The sequence below is a fragment of the Melanotaenia boesemani genome, chromosome 23 (genome assembly GCF_017639745.1).
Source record: "Melanotaenia boesemani isolate fMelBoe1 chromosome 23, fMelBoe1.pri, whole genome shotgun sequence".
In the NCBI taxonomy this organism is placed as follows: Eukaryota; Metazoa; Chordata; class Actinopteri; order Atheriniformes; family Melanotaeniidae; genus Melanotaenia; species Melanotaenia boesemani.
The window spans coordinates 23,916,217-23,937,514 of NC_055704.1; the positions used below are offsets into that span (position 1 = coordinate 23,916,217).

Genomic DNA, 21,298 nt, shown 5'->3' on the forward strand with positions numbered 1-21,298 from the left:
AAACAAACTGACAGAGTCCTTTGTTTATTTTATTTTTTATTTCATGAGTTGTAACATGTTTCAGGATTTTAAAGTGAACCCCCAAATTGTATGCCTTTTCAAACAAAAGATTACATAAATGAGTGAATTATTTTTGTACAAGCTTGCTTCATAAAGAATAAAACTACATAAGTCTAAATAAGGCAATACATTGACCAAAGATTAAATTAGTAGCCTAAAATTCATAAAATTTATATCAATTCATAAAACTTAAAACATTTTCATTCAAGTCACAAAGCCCACAATTCAAGTAAAAAAAGTTAGAATTCAAAATATTTCAGTTACCGGTAGTCATGATAAATCCATAAAATAAAGCTAACATTACCCTGAGCTATCTTCAGCCTAACATACTAATGTATCCTCTAATTTCATATTAAATCTAACAAGAAAGTCATAATAGAAAATCTGATTCATGCAACAAAGTACAGTGACATTACCACTTCATTTTTACTACTTTTCCTTCAACACGACATGCTACCAAACATGATTATTATTCAGTGTATATGAAGTGTCACTGCTCCAGCACCCAAGAGCACTGTGAGAAGCCAAAAGTAACCTTAACAAAATTGGTTGGTACACATGCTTCTCATTAATTACAGCTGCTGAACAGCTGGCTAACTGCCCAATTTTTTTAAATTCTCACCACTGATTTCTTACAGTTAGCACCTCACATTTGGCACAGAAATGTATGATTTAACTGTTGATCTATACACAACAAACTCTTTGTTAACATAAAGTACTAAATAAATTCTTAGACCATCATTAAAAACATTTGATCATATAAAGAAAAATTACTGTTTTCAAAGTAGTGCAAAAAATCTTATACAAGCTTGGCTGAAATTATGCCTTGTTAAAAAAAAAGCTCCAAATTCTTCAGTGTGTCAGTATAAATAGCATTTATAGGTGCGTCACTAAAACCTTTGAAGTGCCTCTGTGAAATCAGACCAGTACCAGTTTGGTTTCAGAAAGTGCTGGAGAAGTGCTGAAGGAAGACCACAGGATGATGCTTCTCGAACTCTTTGAGGAGCTTCCTCTTCTCTTTAACTGGCATGTTCTTGTTGGATGAAATGTCACAAAGAAGTTGTTTGAGGCTCTCCAGGGTGGTAGCCTCGCGCTGATCCTCATACTCCTGTGGAGTCATCTGCTGGCAGAAAGTGAAGGCTGCAACACACAAGGAAGGAGATTTCAGATATTTTGGTGTGCAGCGGTGATGCCGCAGTTTGAAATATAATATAGATGCATTTATTTAATGTGGGTTGTCTGCAAAGGAAAGTCGTTTAACCAGGATCTTGTTAAACAGACTGGAAATATTGTTTATAATCTGAAGGTATATTCACTCATAAAGTGATTGTGTGCTGTGTGCCATTAGCATGTGCGTGAATAATTCACTGAAGCTGCTTTTAACTTACTAGCAATTGAGTCGGGGTCTTTGCCCTGCTGCAAAGTCCTCAGTGTTCTCCTCACAGCTTCAATCAGGGTTGCAGGTGTCTATGAGGGAAGAAAAGCAAACACTTAAAGCAGGGACTCATATTCCAGATAGTCCAGTGTGGTCTCTCGACATCATCATAAGAAACATCACATAAAATGGACCTAATAAATTTACTAGGAGCTCATGACTGTTTTGAGTTACAGCTAATTAACACAACTGTGAAATCAAAACAACATTAACGAAAGTCTTGAGCGATCCCTCATTCCATTATATTTTACCAGGAAATAAGAAAATAGGTGCAGTTTGTTGAAACGTGCAAACAAACTAACAAAATAGCCTGAACCTTTCTAGACAATATTTTTTTTGTTGAGGTCTGGACTCTGGGGATGATTCATCTCTCCATCAGACCTGCTGCCACTCATTCCAGTCCAGTTCCTTTGACATTGGTCATACTTCAGCCTTTTCTCCCCATCTCCCTTCATTAAGAGGGTCTTCTTGGTCCTTCCATGGAGACCATTTCTGATGAGGCTTCAGTCAACAGTTGATGGATTAACTGAAGGTCCAGATCCACCTCTCAGGTCACATCTCAGATCCATGAAGGACATCACTTTCAGATACCATTTACACAACATAGTTCTTAAAGGCCGGACACCTCTACATAAGATGACCTTTTTTTTTTTTTTTTTTTTACTGTAAATCAAATCTACCTTTGGGTATCAATAAAGTAACTTTGACCTTCCTTTGTTTAGTTTCCTCCAATTGTTTAAGGACACACTACACACCATGCTGAGACATGGCAAGTTTTCAGCCAATACCTTTTTGGAAATCACTTTACTGGATCAAAAAGATTATTTTATGCCTGTTAAATTGTGTTATCTTTTATATTCAGAGATAATTCAAAGGATAGAAGAGTACCTTGAAGAGTTCAGTGTGATTGTCCATGAGAAAGAACACCAGCGTTTCGCTCTGTGATGGAGTCAGCTCATAGTTCTGAACAAGAGCTCTCTGAAAGGTGCGGCAGATCAAGTACCTGTTATCAGTCTGGGAAAGAAAAACAAACCTGTCAGTAAGAGATTGTTCAAACACATCAACTGCTGATCCAACCTTGGATGAAATTTAGCTAAATAAAGCTCTTGTAAAATCTCAAACCATAGAAGGATATGCGGTACCTGCTTCTGTAGCCGGCAGGCATCAGTCTGAGCTGCAGTGGCCATGAAGGTCAACAGTCTCCGCAGTTCATCTCTCAAGCTCGTCTCCAGCAGCCGCAAACACAGCTGAGATGCTCTGATGGCATCCTGTGACTTCCCTTCATCTGGAAAAAACAAGGGCAAGAGGTGGTTATCATTAAAAAGTCAGACAGTGCCACTTTAGGTTTCATTTGTTAACACATGGGTCAACTAATGTCAAATATCTAATACTGGGTTTTCAAATCTCACCCAGTAAATTCAGAATAGCAGCGTGTATATCCAGGTAGCGTCCTGAGAGTAGTGGAGCTTTTTCCTGTCCACTGTAGTACCTGGCAATAGTGTCAAAGAGCAGCCTTTTCTGGCTTGCCATGTGCTCTGCATTGCCATCAATTAAAGAGGTATAGCCATCTTGTTGGCTGAGCTGTTCCCCTGCAACCACGATCAGCTGATCAGGAAACAGCTCCAAGCAATCTGCTGCTGCTGACAGCCACGCATCCAACCTGAAAGAAAAATATTACTCTGTCACTAGCGGTAAGCAAACAAGGACAAACACGGAATCAGCTGGTTTTTTCCACACTGTCAGAAAAAGTTTGAAGTGTTTAACGTAGCACTGACTGGGGTAGGTTGAGGGAGTCAGGCAGCTCTCTTTCCAGGCATGTGTTGGAGAAAATCAGGTCCTGGTTGGCCAGAGGAACTCTGCAGGCTTGAAGGTGAATCCTTTCAGGAGAGGTCAGGATGCAGTCCAACATGGGCAACTCGATGGTCTGCAGCAACTGCAGCAGGGTCTGCTGTTTCCAAACCTCATCCACCACTAGCATACAAGGAAAAATCACCAGGAAGAAAAATATCAGAGATGATTTGTTTATTCTAAATGAACAAAGACTGTTACCTCACACAGAGCTCCAACATAATGACCAGTTCCGACAGATTTGCTTTTACCAGCTTTAGAGAGAAAGCCAGGAGTTGTGCTGGTTGTGTTCAGATTTTGGGAGAAGGACGGTTGTAGGTCGATGGTTTTCAGGAGCCTTTCAACCCTCCTGTCTGATGGTCCAACAGCAAGAGGATTTGAGATCGTCCTCAGCTCATTCAACCTGTGACGACAGAGTGCATTTTGAAGATTAATAAGCATTTTTGTCCATTCAGAGTTACTCCATAATCTCATAACGTCATTTTTTCTGGGACTAAATAAAATGACTCATTAACAAAATATAACTGAGTTTACAAAAAACTCATTTGATCAGACTGATTTAACTTTAATGCAGTTAAAAATACAACTCAAGTAAATTGTCAATTAAGCAGCAGTGTAACTAGGAATATCATGATTACTTGATTTCACAATAATCGCAGTATTAAATGATAATTTAATCATAAGATCCATCGACATGGTGCCTTTCTATTAAAGATTATGTCTAAACCATATCAGCAGATCAGCAGAACTTGTGAACGGAATGAAAACAAAGTCACACAACATCCTCCTGTCAGCGTTTGTGTTGCTTTGTTTACGTTGCAGAAGAGACATATTAAATGAGGAAGAGTATGGCAGAGGAAGAATTATTTCCTCAAAAAAACAGATTAAGTCATCTTTGTTGGATTTCTTTGGTTATAGAAAAAGACAAAGACACCATTCTGTTAATAATGCCATAAAAAGTTGTGGTGAAAGTAGGAAAAAAGTTTCACCACCTGCAGGTTAACCACCAGATAGGTTAATTTAAATTAATGTTTACCTAACGAAACTGACATTAAATGTTATCATGTCATTTGCAATTTTGTGATTGTGTACGACTCGGCTTGGGCTTAGAGTGCAACTTTTTGATGGATAAGTTTTGCTATCCATGTGCAAACAGATCTGGTTCGGTGTGAGGTTGATGTCTTTTACTCAGTATGCAATGAGCTGCAGAAGAACCATATTTCATCTCAAATATAAGGTCTCAGACTATGGGTTTTCTCTACTCAGGTTCAAAAGAAATAAACATTTTTGTGATGTAGATTACAGAAAGAAGAACCCCAGGTCCAGGTAGAGGTCCTGTAGCCTTTTCCATCTGTTTTCTCTGAGAGAAATCCAGAGCTAATATGTAGGATTTATTTATTGTTTATAGAGCACAGATGTTTTTGTTAGATTGGGAATTTTTGGTGCTTTACTTTGTTGTTATATTATGTTGTATTGACATGGAAAATGTAGTGATTATGCTATAATGTCCATACCATACCTACTTTATTTATAAAGCACTTTAAAACTACCACAGCTGAACAAAGTGCTGCACACAAGTAAAAGTCTGGCAGCTGTTTGCAGAATAACTCTTCCTCCACTCTTTCCACACGTCCTTCTGGGCATTAAAATAGAAATCAATACAACTCAAATACATAAAAGCAGCATTCATGCAATTTTACACATTTAGAGTTGTGAATAATTAACTTATGATAATAATGATAATTATTTGTAATATCATGATTATTTCTCTGACAATAACTTCACCAAGAAAATTTATCATCCTGACAGCCCTAAACGTCACAGATCACAGAAGGGATCATCTAACTAACCTTGAGCTCTTCTTCCTCTTTGTCTCCCGTTCCACTGGTGGCATGTTTTCTGCATCAACACTGTCATCCTTCATGGCAGAACTGCTCACTTTATATTCCAGAAAGCGATAAAGGCTGCAGCTGCTATCCTCAAAGGTCACCTCCTTTTCTCTGCGAAACAGCTTCGTGCCCACTGGCTCAAACACCTTGGCCTCCATCAGGGCCTGGCAGAGCCGAGCAGCTTTGAGGCGAGACACCTCACTCATGCAAAACGCTACATTCTGCATCAGATAACTGAGAACTGCATCCACGGCGTCTGAGCCTGTGAAACATTCAGCATGAACACGGAGGTGTCTCCTGCAGCGGCGCACCTCTACCTGAGTCTGCAGGGCATGGATGATGTTGTGCCACAGCTGGGTGGCTCCAAAGGGTCCTGAAAAGCCTATTTGGAGATATAAGATTAGAAGAAAATAACTAAGTCTGAGCTTGAATGATGTGATTGACTTAGTTCGGTTTAAGTGGGTTTTTAAACTCACATATCCAAATAAATTGTAAAACGCATATGTCTGATAGTATATATCATATATAAAATTTAGAGTGAATTTGAAGCATGGGAGTTTATCTAAGTTTTGTTTTGTTATTCCATAGTATGAACATATTTTTTTGTTTTTTGTCCAGGTTTAGAAACTATGCAAAAAAAAACCCTGACTGTTGAATAATACGTTTTGGCTCTTGAATGTTGGTGACTAATAAAGTAGTTGTTCTTTTACTGCCACTAGTCTTCCCTTAACCAAGTCTACACAGCATTTAAAATACTGTTCAAAGATGTGAATTTTCTTCATTATGTGTAAGTCTAATAATTTATTAAAGGCCTGCAAGTTTTTAACTTTACTGAAAGCAAAACACTATATTGTCCCAACTGTTTCAAATCATCAGTTATCAAATCACCATCACCTTTTTTTTTTTTTTTTTTTTGTAAGCTCTGATATTTTAGTATTAGTTAAATAAACCCATTTTATCTCTTTAACAGATAACCGATATTAAGATATTAATAGTAAAAACAGTTTATCGCGTTCAGATGAAACCTGTCTTATTGCTTTCTGTCATTTTAAAAAAATAAAGTTTAAATGGTCTGGAGTTGTATATATATATATATATATATATATAACTAAAAAAATATGATGACAACATGACGGTTGTACCCAACGTATCTGACAAGTATTTATTTACACAACTCTGGCGGTTTGTTTACTGGGTCACAAATACATAACAGACATAAAGTGACATAAAATTGTATTATTTCTACTCAAATCTTACCATGCTGAACGTTTTCACGGAAACTTCTCGTTTGGCTGTTCAACCTTCTGAACCGAGGAGTCAAATCAACCGCCATCATGAGAGCACAGTATGACGTAATCCATTCTCTTCTTCTACTCCTCCACCTGACAGCTTTCTACTCCCTGCTGCCCTCACGAGGTGATAAGAAGAACTCCTCCACCTATATATCCTCAAAGTCCCTATGCTGAGAGCACAGTAACAACTGATGTTTAAGCTTTTAAAATAAATAAATCAAAAGGAGTTAAGTGTAATGCCTATTAGTTTCACTTAATTTTTTTTATGCTGGCAAGGCTGCCTCGACACAAGGAGTGTTTCATTCTTCATATGATATTTTATGAGTGTTTTTCCACTGTTTTGAAGTCTTAAAACTACTACCCCTCATTTCCTTTATCATCATCTTCTCCCACTGTCCCTTAACAAATTTGACATATTATTTTGTGTTTAATTTTTTTTCTTTTTTCTGTAGTCTATGTAATTTTAAACTGATTATGTTCATATTTGGACTTGTTCAAAGAAAAAAAAACATGTTTGTGAAACTGTAACTTAATTTTATTATATGTATTCACACTCCACTGTGGTGTGTATTTTACATAGTACCTCAGGTTGTTAACATGTCTGAATGGGAGATTAAATTATGGATGAAAAATCAAACCCATATAGGCTACGGCTGAAATAAATGCCAAACATTTAAAGTTTGAATATTGATAACGTAACTAACGTACTAGCTAACTTAACCTTAAATTGTCTTGTACGTGAAATTTGTTATACAAATAAACTTGCCTTGCCCCAAAGGTTTCAATCTTTTTAAGCTGTCAATATGCATTATTGTGGGTCTATTGTATTGATCAAGGTACGTTAATCCCCACCGTTCTGATTTCTTTTAACTTGACAGAAATCACATCATGTGTTTGAGTGACCATTTTAATGAATGAATGGTATATTCTGAAGATATTAAAATGAAAGAAAAAATGCGTGTAAGACATAATAAACCAGTTAAATTTAAAATGCATATTGAAGGAGTGGGATGTTTTTTTCCAGAAGGCTGAGTAAACACTGTCACCTAATGGACAGAAGAAGCTATTGCAGATTGTTTAATGTAACAAGAGTGCATGGTACTGAATGTACCAGCTGTCAGAACCTTGAAAAAAATAAATAAATGTATGAAAAATTAAATGGCGTCCTATTTAATCTAGGTGATTTTTAAAAAGTATATTAGAAAACACAGCTGTTGAGCCAAACATAGAAGAAAAGTAGTGATAAACTCTATCGATTATCTTTTCAGTCAGTTACAGTAAATATTGTACATGTGAATATTTTCAAGAAATTTGCATAAAACGTGTTCTGTTCGGAGCAATACAACCGTGTGAACTGAATTCTGAACCACTTAATGACACATCCGTAAACAAATACGTCCCACGTGAAGGAAGAGCGGAACGTACCACCAAACAAAAATAATAACGTGCAAATTATATATTAACATAAACGTTTTAGGGGTTTATTTTATATTTATTTTGGATCTACATAACCATATGTACCATATACATTTTTTAACGTAAAGCATTTAATCCTATATCTCGTATTCGCTTTGTTTAGCAGTTGAACACCCCCGTCGGGGAGATGGTTCAGCCTGTTTGTCCTCGCAGAGCTGCACGAGAGAAGGACCTTTAAACAGCAGAACACAGTAGAACCCGACGACGACCTTCGACTAAGCCGAACTGGATTGGTGCCAGTCTCCCGTTCTGGAGACTTGAAATAGGTAAATTTTGTTTATGTTGACATCCGTGACTGATTAAATTCGCTGTCTTGGTAACTTCAACATTGAGTCTCGCTTTGTTGTGGAGCGGAAATTCAGTAGATGGAGAAACAGTTCAAGAATGTTCTGACACCATGCGCGTATACTTAAGTCAAAGTCAAACTACTGTATGAAAGAGACCATATTTATGTTTATGTTCAGCTGTATAAAATATGTAGAAAGAGTATTCAGAAGACAAGAAAGTCAGGTAAAAAGTAGTATTTAGTTTGACAGGTCGGCATATGTTTCGAAGCGAACTCTTTTCTGACACGATGAAATTTAATGTACACAAGCCTATTGTTTTGGTCATTATCTCAGATCACGTGTACCCACATCTTACGCGTGTGTGAATATATATATATATATATATATGTGTGTGTGTGTGTGTGTGTGTGTGCGCGCGCGCGCGCGCAAAGCAGTGCAACCAAAGAGTTTCCATGGAAAGTTAAGTGACGGCTACAGCAGCCAATAAGGAGAGAGTCCATGTGTTTAGCCCCGCCTTCTCGATGAACTGCTTTGTTGACATACTGCAGTTAAATATCCTTCGGGGTTGTCTCTATTGTCTTTTTCTTTGCGGAAGTTATTCTAACAGCATGAAATCTAAAAAAAAAAAAAAAAAATGGTGATGAAAATTACATTTCATTTTCAAAATATGTTTAATCTGGGGAATTTTAGAGTTGTGTTCTTTGTTTTGCCTTAAAATCATAATGCCTTTTATTCTGTCTAATATTCAGAGTGCTTACATAGGCATTTCATAATGAAGCAGCGCACAACAGAGGATAACTAATCCATAATCAGTTTTCTGGACACCGTTGCTTCAATCCCTCCAGATTATCTCTGAAAATTGGCCTGCTGCGTTGCTTTGACCTAGCTGTCAAGTGTAGCAGATGATGCAGTTGTGGACACAGTGGAGTCCCGAACTCCCCCACCCATCTTTCTCACCCCCTTGAGCTATCTTTAAACTGCAAGAGTGGAGTGTGTATTCATTTTTGGCAGCTGATAACTGAGACCAGGCACAGAAACACCCAGGGGTCATCTTTCCAGCACTGTATAGATAATATTAGAAAGGCACAGGCCTTTCATTGCAGGTGTTACAGTATTAAAGTTTTTATCTTGCTAAGTTTGGCATTTAGAGTTTACAATGAAAATGTGCTAATGTGCACAACCCCTGTTCTTTTTATGCTAGTATGCTTTTTTTGGAAGACACTCAACACATGGTTGGATGTAACAGGATAGCTTTTATTGTTGGGAAGTCTTCTGTTGTTCCATGTTGCCCTGGAGACCAAATTCATTGTTTTGTTTCTTCTCAATGGCTGAGTGACAAAGCATTAGAAAAAAGATCCTTATGTTTAATTTCCTGTCAAACTTCTCAGGGTTGTTCGCAACTTGTCTTGTGCGGCTGTGATCCAAGATGCCTCTAAATGATGAGCGACCCACCTCCACATCCAGCGGCGAGGACCAAAGCAGCGATGTGGAGTCATCGTCTGAATGCTGTGACAACATGGCGTTGTCCAGTGACCAGGACTCTTCACGTCACAGCTTCAATAGTGACGGCTCCAGCAAGCATTGCACACCCTCCTGTGAGTTTGCCCAGTCATATTTTTTAACTAGTCTTATCATTAACTTACAGATCTTCCTCTCACTCAGTGTATCCTCTAATACACTATCTTCGATTGTTTTCCTTTCTCTGGAAAAGTTTCCGTGTGCTTGATATTTCCACTGAGCTGTCACTTTGAAAATTGGATTTACAGTAATTTGTTTGTGTATTTTTTGCAACTGTAATTTCATTAGTGAGTAGCTCCTTACCCCTGTTGTCATGCAGCGTTAACAATCTGCACTTACAGTTTGTTTAATGATTGTTACCCACAGCAAGTCCACCCAAAGTCTTAACTCTTGATGAAGTCATGGATGCTGGAAGAGACCTGTTCAATCTCAGAATTTCACATGAGATTGTCATGAACCCAGATTTCCACATGGAGCTGAATAGCCAACAACAACACAGGTATTCACTAATACACTGGCTACACTCCACGGGCTCCGTGAGAAAATGGAAATATAACAACAATAGTGTTCATGTAAAATGTATTAAAAGTGTGATAAATATTTCAATTAAATATCAATCTAAGGTTTTAAACTACAATTTATATTCAGTAATCAGCTTAATTTATTCTAACAAACCAAGGTCACCACATACCAGGATTTTTGACTCATTCTTGCACAAACCAAAGAACATCACCTGTCAATGACATGACAGCGTTGCAGCCGTGCTGCTAAAAACACAAATTCAAATATCAAAGAAGGTGAAAAATAGATGTTTAATTGGGATTTACTGCAACCCACCCAAGGCATTAAGTTTTATATGTGGCGAGAACGTAGCTAACAGCAGCATGAAGCCAGTGACTTTTTACCTGAAAGCACACCTGTTGTGTTTATAAGCCACCTGAGCTTTTTAGGAAGCAGATGGTTGAATTCAGGTCAACACAAGACTCGAGGCCAAAGAAAAACATTCACCATCATGGACGTCCTACTTCTAAAGACGTCCTATTCTGCAAAAATTTTATGGGAACAACAACATGAGGGGACATCTTCCATGTTGTTAACAGACTTTTCCATGAAAATGCTCTAAGCTTTTTATGATGAGAAATGTTTGCCACCATTTTAGTCATGAATTATTGACCTTCAACATGTTTGAAATGAGTTCTTTTAAAGTATCTGGAGCTTAAGTGTTTTTTTAGTTATGAATTTTAATTATAAACCAACTGATGGTACAGTGGTGCTTACCTCTGTTTCCAAAACAAAAACACTTCGCATTGGTAGAGGGATACTTGGCTGAAAAATTATTCCACTGGGCTATAATACTGTAAAAAGTTTCCATCCATCCATGAAACTCTGTGTGTTTATGTAAGGTTTTCCATTTTCTTTGCAGCCATTTATACAATCCTATTTCAACTCAGTAAATGTGTAACAGGGATTCCAGAGAAATGAAGTCATTTAATGGGCACCTCTCATATTTCTGTCAAACGCTCAGTGTTTACAGAGCAGTAACGAAACTAATAAACCTTTTGTAAGAGTTTTACTAAAGTGTAAAAATAACTGCACAAGCCTTATCATGCTGCATATGATATGCAGAGAGATGGTTGTGGTTAGAGCTGCTGCAAGCACAACATTTTAATTCACAACGAATTAGTATGCAAATAATTCCAACCATGAGTTCTGTTACCTTTTTTACTTAATATTAGAAGTACTATAAGCTATGAGAAAAACTTTTTTACTTTCAATAACAAAGCTGTTGTAAGTTAGGTTTGACATTAATAACCTAAAATGAAAATGTACAAAGAATGTAATGAGAATGAGAGGTGATAACTAAGTTCTACAGGCCAAATCAACTTATATCCTCCTTATCAAAAATCATAACTAATGAAAACATTGTTCTGCAGTATGCCGCTGAAAAAAAGAGCCAGATCAAAATTATAGAAATTAAAAATGGTGTGAAATAATAACAGAAATGTTGTTTGGCAGTTCTGTCAGTTTCATTCAGATGGTATAAAAAGTGATGAATGGACTTGTGGTGTCTTTGTTTTGAACAAATGCTTCCTGTATTAGACAAAAATGTACATCTCGTGGGAGAAAACTTTTACCACGAAGAATACACGTGATTCTGTTAAATCAGATTAAGAAAAAAACTATTAAAGGCACATCAGAAAGGGGAGGAAAAGAAAAAGAGACGCTGTTATTAGTTCACAAACTGCCAGCAAATCTAAAATAACATTTTCATTAGAGTATTTTCATGTAATGAACCAAAAGTTTACACAAGTTTAAAATAAACATGATGTGTCTGTATGTGTTCATAAGACGTCGATTTGTCCGTTGGTCCTTTTTTTAATGGTTTGCAATCAAAAAATGTCAAATTTCAATTTAGATTTTAGACAATATATTGACCTCTGTTAATCTTAAACAAAACCTGAACTGAACAAATGAGCACAAAGAGTGTTGTGGGAAGGAAAATGATTCACAGCAGCATAGTGCACCGTTATCACCACACGTTAATTATGGGAGCAAATTAAATTTATTTTAGTGTGAAATTTGGTCCCTTTTAATGCACCATCTGCTCTCGGATAACAGCAGTGAGTTTCCTCTGCCAGTCGAGTACAAAGCACCAAAGAAGATTCCCAGAGATATTTCTTCTGCTTAACTAAAATTGCCTTTTCTTTCTTTTTAAGTTTATGGAATCAGGTAAAACAGAACCTCGACAAGGCTTATTGGGACGTCCTGGAGACTGAGCTGAACGATGACCCACCCGTGTATGAACATGCCATAAAATTACTGGAGGAGATTCGAGAGGTTAGCATGTAAAATCTGATGTTTACAGCATCGCTGCATCAGTTTAAATGGCACCACTGCTCTGAATCTAGTAGATAAAATATTTTAGAATTTTTTAAAAATTTTATATTAGCTCATTTTGCAATTCTTCATAAGAATTTTTAAACTGGTTTTTATAACTACTTACACTAAATCAAACTCTTTATTCCACACACAGATCTTACTATCATTCCTTAACCCGGGTGCCAATCGGATGCGAACCCAGATTATGGAGGTTCTGGACATTGACCTGATACGTCAGCAGGCTGACAACAATGCAGTAGACATCCAGGGACTTGCCGCATACATCATCAGCATCATGGGCAAGTTGTGTGCTCCATCGAGGGACGAGGACATCAAGAGGCTACGGCAAAACACAGATAACATAGTGACACTCCTGAGGTAACCATAAGCTTTGAGTTTACTGCACATAAAAATGACTTGTCTGAGAGAACACATTAGCTGTTTATCTACAAATAAGATGCAGCTTAATAATATCGGCTTTTGGGTTGTTTTGTTGTAGGGAGATATTCCGTGTCCTGGAGCTGATGAGGGTAGACATCGTCAACGTAACAATTGCAAGCTTAAAGCCTTTGCTGCAGCGGAGCTGTGTTGAATATGAGAGGGAAACATTTCAGAACATCCTGGAAAAAACACCCAGTGAGTAAAAATGACTGGGCTGTGAGAACATACAGTACAACTCACAGTATTACAGTTACATCATATAACACTCCTTATAGGTCTTTTTACTTTTATTTAAGATCAAATTATGTTGTTAAATGTGAAATCAAGTAATTGTGACATCCCTAATTAGAATACAATACAAATGACTACAATAGTGCTGCTATACTAAGCTGCTGTGAAACTCCCTCAGGTGCTTTAAACCACACCACCTCCTGGATCCAGTCTGTGCTGGAGGAGCTGCTGTCCAGCAGCGTCCCTGCTGAACAAACTAAGGATAATGGTAAAGGACAGCGAGCCCTACCTGGGCCCTTCCAGCTCATCAACACCGCCTTTCTCCGCCTTCTTACATGGGACTATTCAAAGAACCCAATACCCGAGGTGATGTGTGGTATTTCTGTGTGTAAATAAGCAAAAGAGATTCTTGTTACATGGCAGTTTCTCTGCTCTTTATATGTGGAGTAGTGAAGGGTTTGGGGAAGCATTTTAGAAGATATTACCGTGTGTTTTATTTTTCTGTGTTGTCCAGTGATTTTTGGAATTTTAGAAATAACTTATAAAATGTCTTGGTTCTGTTTTAGACTTGGGTGACCGATGAGACCCGTCTGCAAGAGATTCAGTGGCAGCTGAAGCAGTGTCAGGCAGTGAATGAGGTGCTGCTCATTGTTTACAGCACCATAGGAGGGCCTGTCCAGGGTCTCCCCACTCTGTCTGACCGTCTGAAGAGAATGACCAGTGTGCTGTTGGATGGGATGCACAGACCGTCAGTTCCCTTTTATTCTATCTCCTCTATACATCATATCCATCATATGAAACATGAGCTTAAATCTTAACCTTTTTTCCCTTTATCTAGGGACTTCAACCTAGAAGAGTCACTAGAGGGTGTCAGCAGTCAGATCTGCTGTGAGCTCAACAAGTCTTTAACTGAGAGGGACTACCCTGCACTGACCCCAGAGCTGCAGGCCACGCTCACGGGCCAGATCTGCAACATCACCCAGAAGGACAATGTCATTCGCACTCTAGTTGGTAAGAGACAGTAAACTGGACTGTTTTATACATATTTGTTTTATCTGCTTGAATGTGTTAAGTGAAAAACAGGAGCGATAAAGAACCCATAAATCTGCCAGACTGGGAATTTTCTTACCTTGTCTTTACTATCTTCTATAGAGGATCGCGTGCAGCAGTACTTCATGGCGCTCATCTCTGACTCCAAATCCCAAGTTAAACTTGAAGAAGTACCAGCCGGCTTGAGTGCAATCAAGCCTGAACTGACACTGATTGGAAAAAAGTTCATCTCGCTGGTCAACTACAACAAGGCTGTCTATGGACCTTTCTATGCTGACATCATCAGGAAGCTGATATCCAGCATCAGTCTACCAGAAGCAAGTCTTCCTAAGGACACAGCTCAGGATTCTGTAACCAGTGAATAAGAGAGCACTGTGGCTTGCGACTGAGTTATTCTGTTAGACATTGTTTATTGTGTGGAGGTGGGGCTCATCTGTGTAGAACAACTATATTTGAGCATGTTGACACTTGATATAAGACAAAATAAAAGCATTAAGGACAAAAAGAACAGAGTCAAAAGAAAAATAATGAAAAAAGATATGATCAGTGCATTATGGGAGGTCCTTATTGTGGTTTTTAGAACCACACTTTGCAGGAAATGCAGGGTATTGCAGGTGCGCCCTTTATGATAAATGCTCAAAGTTCTGCTTACATATAAACGTAAACAACTACACACTAGAAAAGCAGTGTTACAGTGAACCTTTTCCAACTTAATAGTGTCATCCCAGTGAATTTCTTCCCAGTCTCCCTTTAACTTTTGTGGCAGCAGATAACAGACAAGGGCAAAACTAGAATATTATAATACATACAGTCAGCTTTATAAAGCAAAACATATATTTTGTAACAGCTTAGATTCTTTACATATGCAAGATATTTATTGTATACTGATTTTAAGGTAATTAAACAATACAAAATATAATGCATATTGTGCACAGCAAGTGCCATAGTTGAAGAAATTAATACAAAAACTGAGTTATCGATCTATCCAGAGAGTTCATACATTGATTATTGTCCCTTACCCTCTGTTTATTTTATTTTACTGTCTTTATTTCATTTTATTTTTTGTAAATCAGCCAGAGAACTAAACGCTCTGTCTTGTTTTGGATCCTGACTTTGTAGGCCAAGTAACACCATGACTGCATGAGAAGCTTCGTGTTGGAGTTTTAAGTTTAGTAATCAGTTGTGCATTTGGTATATTTGTTACATGTTCAAACTTTGTTGTGTACTATTTCTTATTTACTAGTGGAGTACTTGTTATACTGATCTTGTTGTTATGCTTGTTTCATTGTTAGGTACTGTTCTTTTGACAGTGTTGCCATGTTTGCTGTTAAACATGTCAAAAAACAGAGGTGCTAAACTCAAAAGTAATCTGTGTTTCCAGAGGACCTTAATATGCACAGAGAAGAGCATTTGTGTAGTTCTACAAAAGTTTACATGAAAATGGGGGAAGTTGAGGTTCTTTTTTTCTCTACCACGGATACTATAATAAAACTGAAAAAAAATTGTGTTATTATTTTGACTTTAAATAAAAAGCTGCACTAGAACTAATTTCCACTAGGATAAAAAAAAAACAGAGTATGCATCATGTCATTTAAAAAAATTAATCATTTAAAAAATTCACTCATTTATTCATTATATTTCATTTATTAATTTAAATCAGAATTTAGACAGTTCCCAGTTCTGATGAAAAGCACACATGTCCAGCATATATAATAATTCTATTTATGGTTACTTATAATAGCCTTATCAGTGTGTTGTCGGATAAACAATATGCTCTTATGCTGTCACTAGGCAATATTGTTGCATTTACGTGTAGCCTGAAAACAGAAGAATTATGCAAAAACAAATTGACGCTTTTTGTTCGATATTCGATCATTTCACGGAATTTACGTAACAAAATGCAAAACTGTAGATGATTTCTCATTTTTGAAAAATTGGAAACGATAATCCGCACAAAAGATCAGCGAAAATGATTAAGTGAAAGGTCTTAAAAGAAGAACGGGTGTACGTATATTTCCTACTTATTTGTCACAACAACGCTTTATAGCTACACCCCGCTCTATTTTTTATTATTTTAAATGTAGTCACCGGGACATATCATGTAACAATGGTCTTTTTAAAAAAGTTATCTAGTTAAAAAAATCATTGCTAAGTCTAAAAGTTATATTTACCTAAATACAGTAGTCTTTGAATGCAGCATCAGTTTGCCCGGTTACAAATTCGTCAACTGCGTTAGCTCATGAATCACGTGATTTAAATCTCCCCTGGTGATTGGCTGTTTGACACCCGAGTAGTTGTTTTTGTTGTGAAGCAGGAAGTTCTTCTCTTACAATAGGGCGTGTGGTATCACGTCAACAGAGAAATAAATGGTGTTTCTATTCATTAAAGTCTATAAAACGTGACTTTACCTGACAGACATAGGATTCAGCTAATATCTTCCTCGTTTAACAAAAGGAATTAATCGTAAGTACCTGCTTTATATTACTTTCTTTGTTAGTCTTTCTTTAAAGTCAGTGGGTGAACTTGTCCAGACGGGTTTTTATTACAGAAGTGTGTCAGAAAATATCTTGCAACACACTGAAATGATAAGTTTATTTCTGACATGGAGCAATTATATTTATTTTTTCAGTTACTGACAGGTTTTTCAGACCTGTCAGGAGTAAATGTACTTTTACCACTTTGTCGATACGTAGTATAAATGCACCTTTGCCCCTGTAAATAGCTGATAACATACTTCTTGTTTCGTTTTTACATCTTCCCCTTCCTCTTTCATCCCTTCATCCCCTTTAATGACACGTGTTTACAGATGCTTTGCATAAACTGCCCCCCACATCCGTTTGTGTTCTTTAAGGCTATGTGCCTTTAAGGGATGCAATTATCAGTTATTTGCCATAAATGATCGCTGTTGTCACGATCATCATGTTGGTTAATTGGACCATTTTTTTTCTGTGTATTTCTCAATGGGTGAATCATCATCACAAATTCTCCTTGTAGTTTCCAGCAACCCAGACAGCCAAACATGTTTTTGTTCCTCCTGATATTTAATAATGAGATTAATGTATGGTTTGAATGACACCTCAGAATTTGCTCATGCATACAGGTTCAAATCTCATATACACAACCAAAATCTGACCAAATCTAATAGGCAGTACCTATATAAGATAGTTTTTTTTCCACACCAAAACAGGGCAAATGCCAGAATACATACAATATGGTGACATATAGCCTTAATTGGCCCCATTCAGCTGGCTACCTGTTTTACAAGTGATGGTAGAGATTACAGGGATAGTCAGTAAGTTTCTACACATCTTCTCCATTATCTTTCAGCTGCTGCATGGTTTCTGTCTTGTGTGGAGATGGCACTGGAGGAAGGGGCTCGGAGCTGTCTACTGCGCTTTTGGTCCAAACTAGAGCAAGACATCAAGCCCACTTACCTGATGGACCACATGATCAGCGATGGTGTCATGACTGTGGAGGAGGAGGAGAAGATCAGGACTCAGGTGAGCCTGAATTAAGAGGGAATGATTAGACATTTTGAACTCATTGTATTAAACACTTTTATAGTCTTTGTCACTCCTTAAAAGTTTAGCCCTGATATTATCCCTTTTTTATTTGTTCTTCTTAACATCCTTCATTTGAATTTAGCTCTAAGAATTGCAGGGATGTCATCTGCTGCTTTGATAAGGTGTTTCTGATCTTTGCACTCCTCCCTCTTAACCGTAACTGCAAAGTTAATTGCCTGTTTTATCTGCATGTTGCGTAGATAAGCCGATCTTAAACAGTCTCTACCACAATCATTGATTTTGATGACTTATAGAAAATGAAAGCTCACTGCCTCCTTTAAGTAATTCATTATACAACAGCTGTAAGTAAATCCTTATCACTAGCAATAAAACCTTTGTGAAATTATTAGAAATTGTAGTAGTGTAGTATGTATTGCAGTTAATGGACAATAGGTTATTTGCTTTAATATCAAATTCAAAGCCAATAGTTTAGTTTTACGTGGCAAAAAGTCAACATCTATATACTATACGGTGATCAAGTATGTACATATATTGACAGTAGTAATCAAACAAGGTGCATGAGTGAAAAAGTGCAGGATGTGCAAAAACTGCTAAAACAGTGTTTACAGAATGAGATAAAAACAAATGTTCTTACAAATGAGAAAAAGGCACATGTCCATTAAAAATAATTAAGACTATGGTTGTGGTTGTGACCCCTGCGCCCTCAGCGAGATGATGTACAGCCGGAAGGCCCGTGGTACGAAAGAGTTTCTGAGTCTGTTGGTGGAGCAGGTCAGGGACAGTAGTCTGGGGCTGAACACACTCCTCTGCCTGCTCAGAGTTCTGTACAGAGGGTGAGAGAAGGAGTCCAGGATGGTCAGGATCTTGTCCAAGGTCCTCTTTTCTGCCACTGAGACCAGAGAGTCCAGCTCTGTGCCCACCACAGATCCTGCCCTTCGGATCACTCTGTCCAGCCGTACTGCATCCCTTTTCTTTATGCTGCCTCCCCGACACACCACAGCATAGAAAAGGACACTGGCCACCACAGTCTGGTAGAACATCAGCAGCAGTTTCTTGCAGATGTTGAAGGACCTCAGCCTCCTTAGAAAGTACAGACGGCTCTGTCCTTTCTTGTGGATGGCGTTGATGGTCTCTGACCAGTCCAGTCTGTCATCCAGCTGCAGTCTCAGATACTTATATGAACTGACCGACTCCACCTCCACACCCTCTATGGAGACGGGCCTCAGGACTGATCTGTTCCTCCTGAAGTCCACCACCATCTCCTTGGTTTTGGAAGTGTTCAGCTTCAGGTGGTTCGCCCTGCACCAGCCAACAAATTCTTCCACCAAACTCCTGTACTCCTCTTCCTGTCCATCCTTAATACATCTAACTATGGCAGTGTCATCCGAGTACTTCTGCATGTGGCAGAGCTCAGACTCATACTGGAAGTCTGATGTGTAGATTGTGAACAGGACAGGGGAGAGCACAGTGCCCTGTGGTGCTCCGGTGCTGCTGACCACAGTGTCAGACGTGCAGCCACCCAGCCTACTGTGGTCTCTCTGAGAGGTAGTCCACAGTCCAGGAGACCAGATGTGAGTCCGCTCCCATGTTATGCAGCTTGTCTCTCAGAAGAGTGGGCTGGATGGTGTTGAAGGCGCTGGAGAAGTCGAAGAACATGACCCTCACAGCGCGGCTGCCACTGTCCAAGTGAGTGTGTGCCCGGTGAAGGAGGCACAGGATGGCGTCATCCACCCCCACCTTTGCCTGGTAGGCAAACTGCAGGGGGTCCTGGGCGTGTTGAACCTGGGGTCTGAGGTGGTGGAGCATCAGCCGTTCCAGGGTCTTCATCACATGTGATGTTAGAGCCACCGGCCAGAAGTCTTCTGGTTGACTCGCGTGTGGCTTCTTGGGGACTGGGACGAGACAGGATGTCTTCCACAGGGTTGGAACTTTCCCCAGACTGATGCTCATGTTGAAGACCCGCTGGAGGGGGTCCCCCAGCTCAGCAGCACAGGCCTTGAGTAATCTTGGGCACACCTTGTCCGGACCTGCTGCCTTACCAGGGCGAAGCCGCTTCATCTCTCTGCTGACTTGCTGACCCGTGATGGTGATGGGTGCTGTGGCGCTGTTTGTGTCCTCCTGCTGGCTGATGATGATGGGTGGTGGGCGGGTTGGGAGAGAAGGGGAGCTGTTGAAGAACTGGTTGAACTGGTTTGCTCTCTCTATGTCCCCTTCTGCTGTGCTGCGGCTCTTCTTGCAGCCTGTGATGGTCTTCATCCCTTCCCAGACCTCCCTCATGTTGTTCTGCTGCAACTTCTGCTCCACCTTCCTGCTGTAGGAATCCTTGGCCTCCCGCAGGCGAATCTTGAGCTCCCTCTGTACCTGCTTCATCTCCTCCCTGTTTCCATCTTTGAACGCCCTCTTCTTTCTGTTGAGGACCTCCTTGACGTCGCTGGTAATCCAGGGCTAGTTGTTGGGGAAACAGCGCACAGTCTTAATAGGGAGAACAGTATCCCTGCAGAAGTTCACATAGTCTGTGAAACAGTGAGTAACCCCGTCAGTGTCCTCACTGTGTGGCTCAATGAGTACGTTCCAATCTGTGGAGTTGAAACAGTCCCTCAGGGCCTCCTCTGCCTCAGGGGTCCATTTCCTGAAGGAGCGGGTGGTTGTAGGCTGCCTCTGTACAAAGTTCTGTACTGTACAAAGTAATAGGTATACAATGAGGTACTCTTTATTTGTTACACATACTATTAAACGGAACTGGAGTTCTAGGATCTACTTTCCTGGTCTTAGTGAGGACTCGAGCAGCAGCGTTCTGGACTAACTGCATCTGTCTGATGGACTTTTTAGGGAAACCTGTGAGGACAGCTTTACTGTAGTCCAGTCTACTAAAGATAAATGCATGGACGTGTTTGAGGGACGAGTCTCGGTTTTTGTTTTTCAGTAGGGGCTTGATGACGGCTGTTTTTATGGTCTGAGGGAAGACGCCTGAAAGCAGAGACATGTTTACAACCTGTAAGGCCATGCCTCCTGAAACATTCTTTAAAAACTCGGTTGGCTGGGCGTCAAGACAGCAAGTGGTGGTTTTCAGATGGACAAGGATCTCATACAGGTTTTTAGGACTGATTGGAGAAAAGTGTGTCATGGAGTTCATGTCTATGAGTGGACATAGGGACATATGTCCTGCCCCTGGCATGGAAGCACTGACTGCCTGAGTTTCTGAATTTTGTCAGTAAAGAAAGAAGCAAATTCATTTCTCGGTTGGATAGAAGTTTCAGGGATACTGACACAGAAGGATTAGTTATCCTGTCCACAGTAACGAACAAGACTCGAGCATCATGGCTGTTCTACCTGTAGCTTTTTATTTTCTCTTCATAGGTAATTTCAT

The 21,298-nt window shown here is 39.1% G+C and overlaps 3 protein-coding genes across 5 annotated transcripts in view; 2 read left to right on the forward strand and 1 right to left on the reverse strand.

Moving 5' to 3' along the window:
- Window positions 1-56: 56 nt before the first annotated feature.
- On the reverse strand, window positions 57-6,638 carry depdc4 (DEP domain containing 4). Its single transcript, XM_041977098.1, has 9 exons — window positions 6,490-6,638; window positions 5,194-5,614; window positions 3,595-3,746; window positions 3,271-3,466; window positions 2,905-3,155; window positions 2,638-2,780; window positions 2,384-2,509; window positions 1,449-1,527; window positions 57-1,200 (listed from the first exon to the last, which is right to left on the reverse strand). The coding sequence occupies exons 1-9, from the start codon at window positions 6,566-6,568 to the stop codon at window positions 1,001-1,003; spliced, it is 1,647 nt and encodes a 548-aa protein (XP_041833032.1). The 5' UTR covers window positions 6,569-6,638; the 3' UTR covers window positions 57-1,000.
- A 1,504-nt stretch (window positions 6,639-8,142) lies between these two features.
- tcp11l2 (t-complex 11, testis-specific-like 2) lies at window positions 8,143-15,919 on the forward strand. Of its 2 annotated transcripts, none has more exons than XM_041977099.1 (10): window positions 8,143-8,266; window positions 9,676-9,882; window positions 10,172-10,304; window positions 12,523-12,643; window positions 12,840-13,063; window positions 13,185-13,321; window positions 13,536-13,723; window positions 13,924-14,105; window positions 14,196-14,368; window positions 14,510-15,919. In XM_041977099.1, the coding sequence occupies exons 2-10, from the start codon at window positions 9,714-9,716 to the stop codon at window positions 14,770-14,772; spliced, it is 1,590 nt and encodes a 529-aa protein (XP_041833033.1). In that variant the 5' UTR covers window positions 8,143-8,266; window positions 9,676-9,713; the 3' UTR covers window positions 14,773-15,919. The 2 variants fall into 2 exon arrangements, with proteins under 2 accessions (XP_041833033.1, XP_041833034.1); XM_041977100.1 differs by lacking the exon at window positions 8,143-8,266 and adding an exon at window positions 8,299-8,403.
- An 803-nt stretch (window positions 15,920-16,722) lies between these two features.
- The window catches only part of apaf1 (apoptotic peptidase activating factor 1), a 52,082-nt gene continuing 47,506 nt past the window's right edge, over window positions 16,723-21,298 (forward strand). For both annotated transcript variants that reach the window (XM_041977779.1, XM_041977780.1), the window contains exons 1-2: window positions 16,723-16,870; window positions 17,735-17,907. In XM_041977779.1, the coding sequence (XP_041833713.1) occupies window positions 17,764-17,907 (144 nt within the window). In that variant the 5' untranslated portion in view covers window positions 16,723-16,870; window positions 17,735-17,763. The remainder of the gene's footprint in view (window positions 16,871-17,734; window positions 17,908-21,298) is intronic.

Excerpts from the sequence above, each read along its gene's own strand:
- tcp11l2 (XM_041977099.1), top strand. The coding sequence starts at position 9,714 with ATGCCTCTAAATGATGAGCGACCCACCTCCACATCCAGCGGCGAGGAC. Across the intron at positions 10,305-12,522 it reads AATAGCCAACAACAACACAG|TTTATGGAATCAGGTAAAAC; the intron begins GTATTCACTAAT and ends TTTCTTTTTAAG. Across the intron at positions 13,322-13,535 it reads CATCCTGGAAAAAACACCCA|GTGCTTTAAACCACACCACC; the intron begins GTGAGTAAAAAT and ends AAACTCCCTCAG.
- depdc4 (XM_041977098.1), bottom strand. The coding sequence starts at position 6,568 with ATGATGGCGGTTGATTTGACTCCTCGGTTCAGAAGGTTGAACAGCCAA. Across the intron at positions 5,615-6,489 it reads CCGTGAAAACGTTCAGCATG|GCTTTTCAGGACCCTTTGGA; the intron begins GTAAGATTTGAG and ends ATCTCCAAATAG. Across the intron at positions 1,528-2,383 it reads ATCACACTGAACTCTTCAAG|ACACCTGCAACCCTGATTGA; the intron begins GTACTCTTCTAT and ends CTTCCCTCATAG.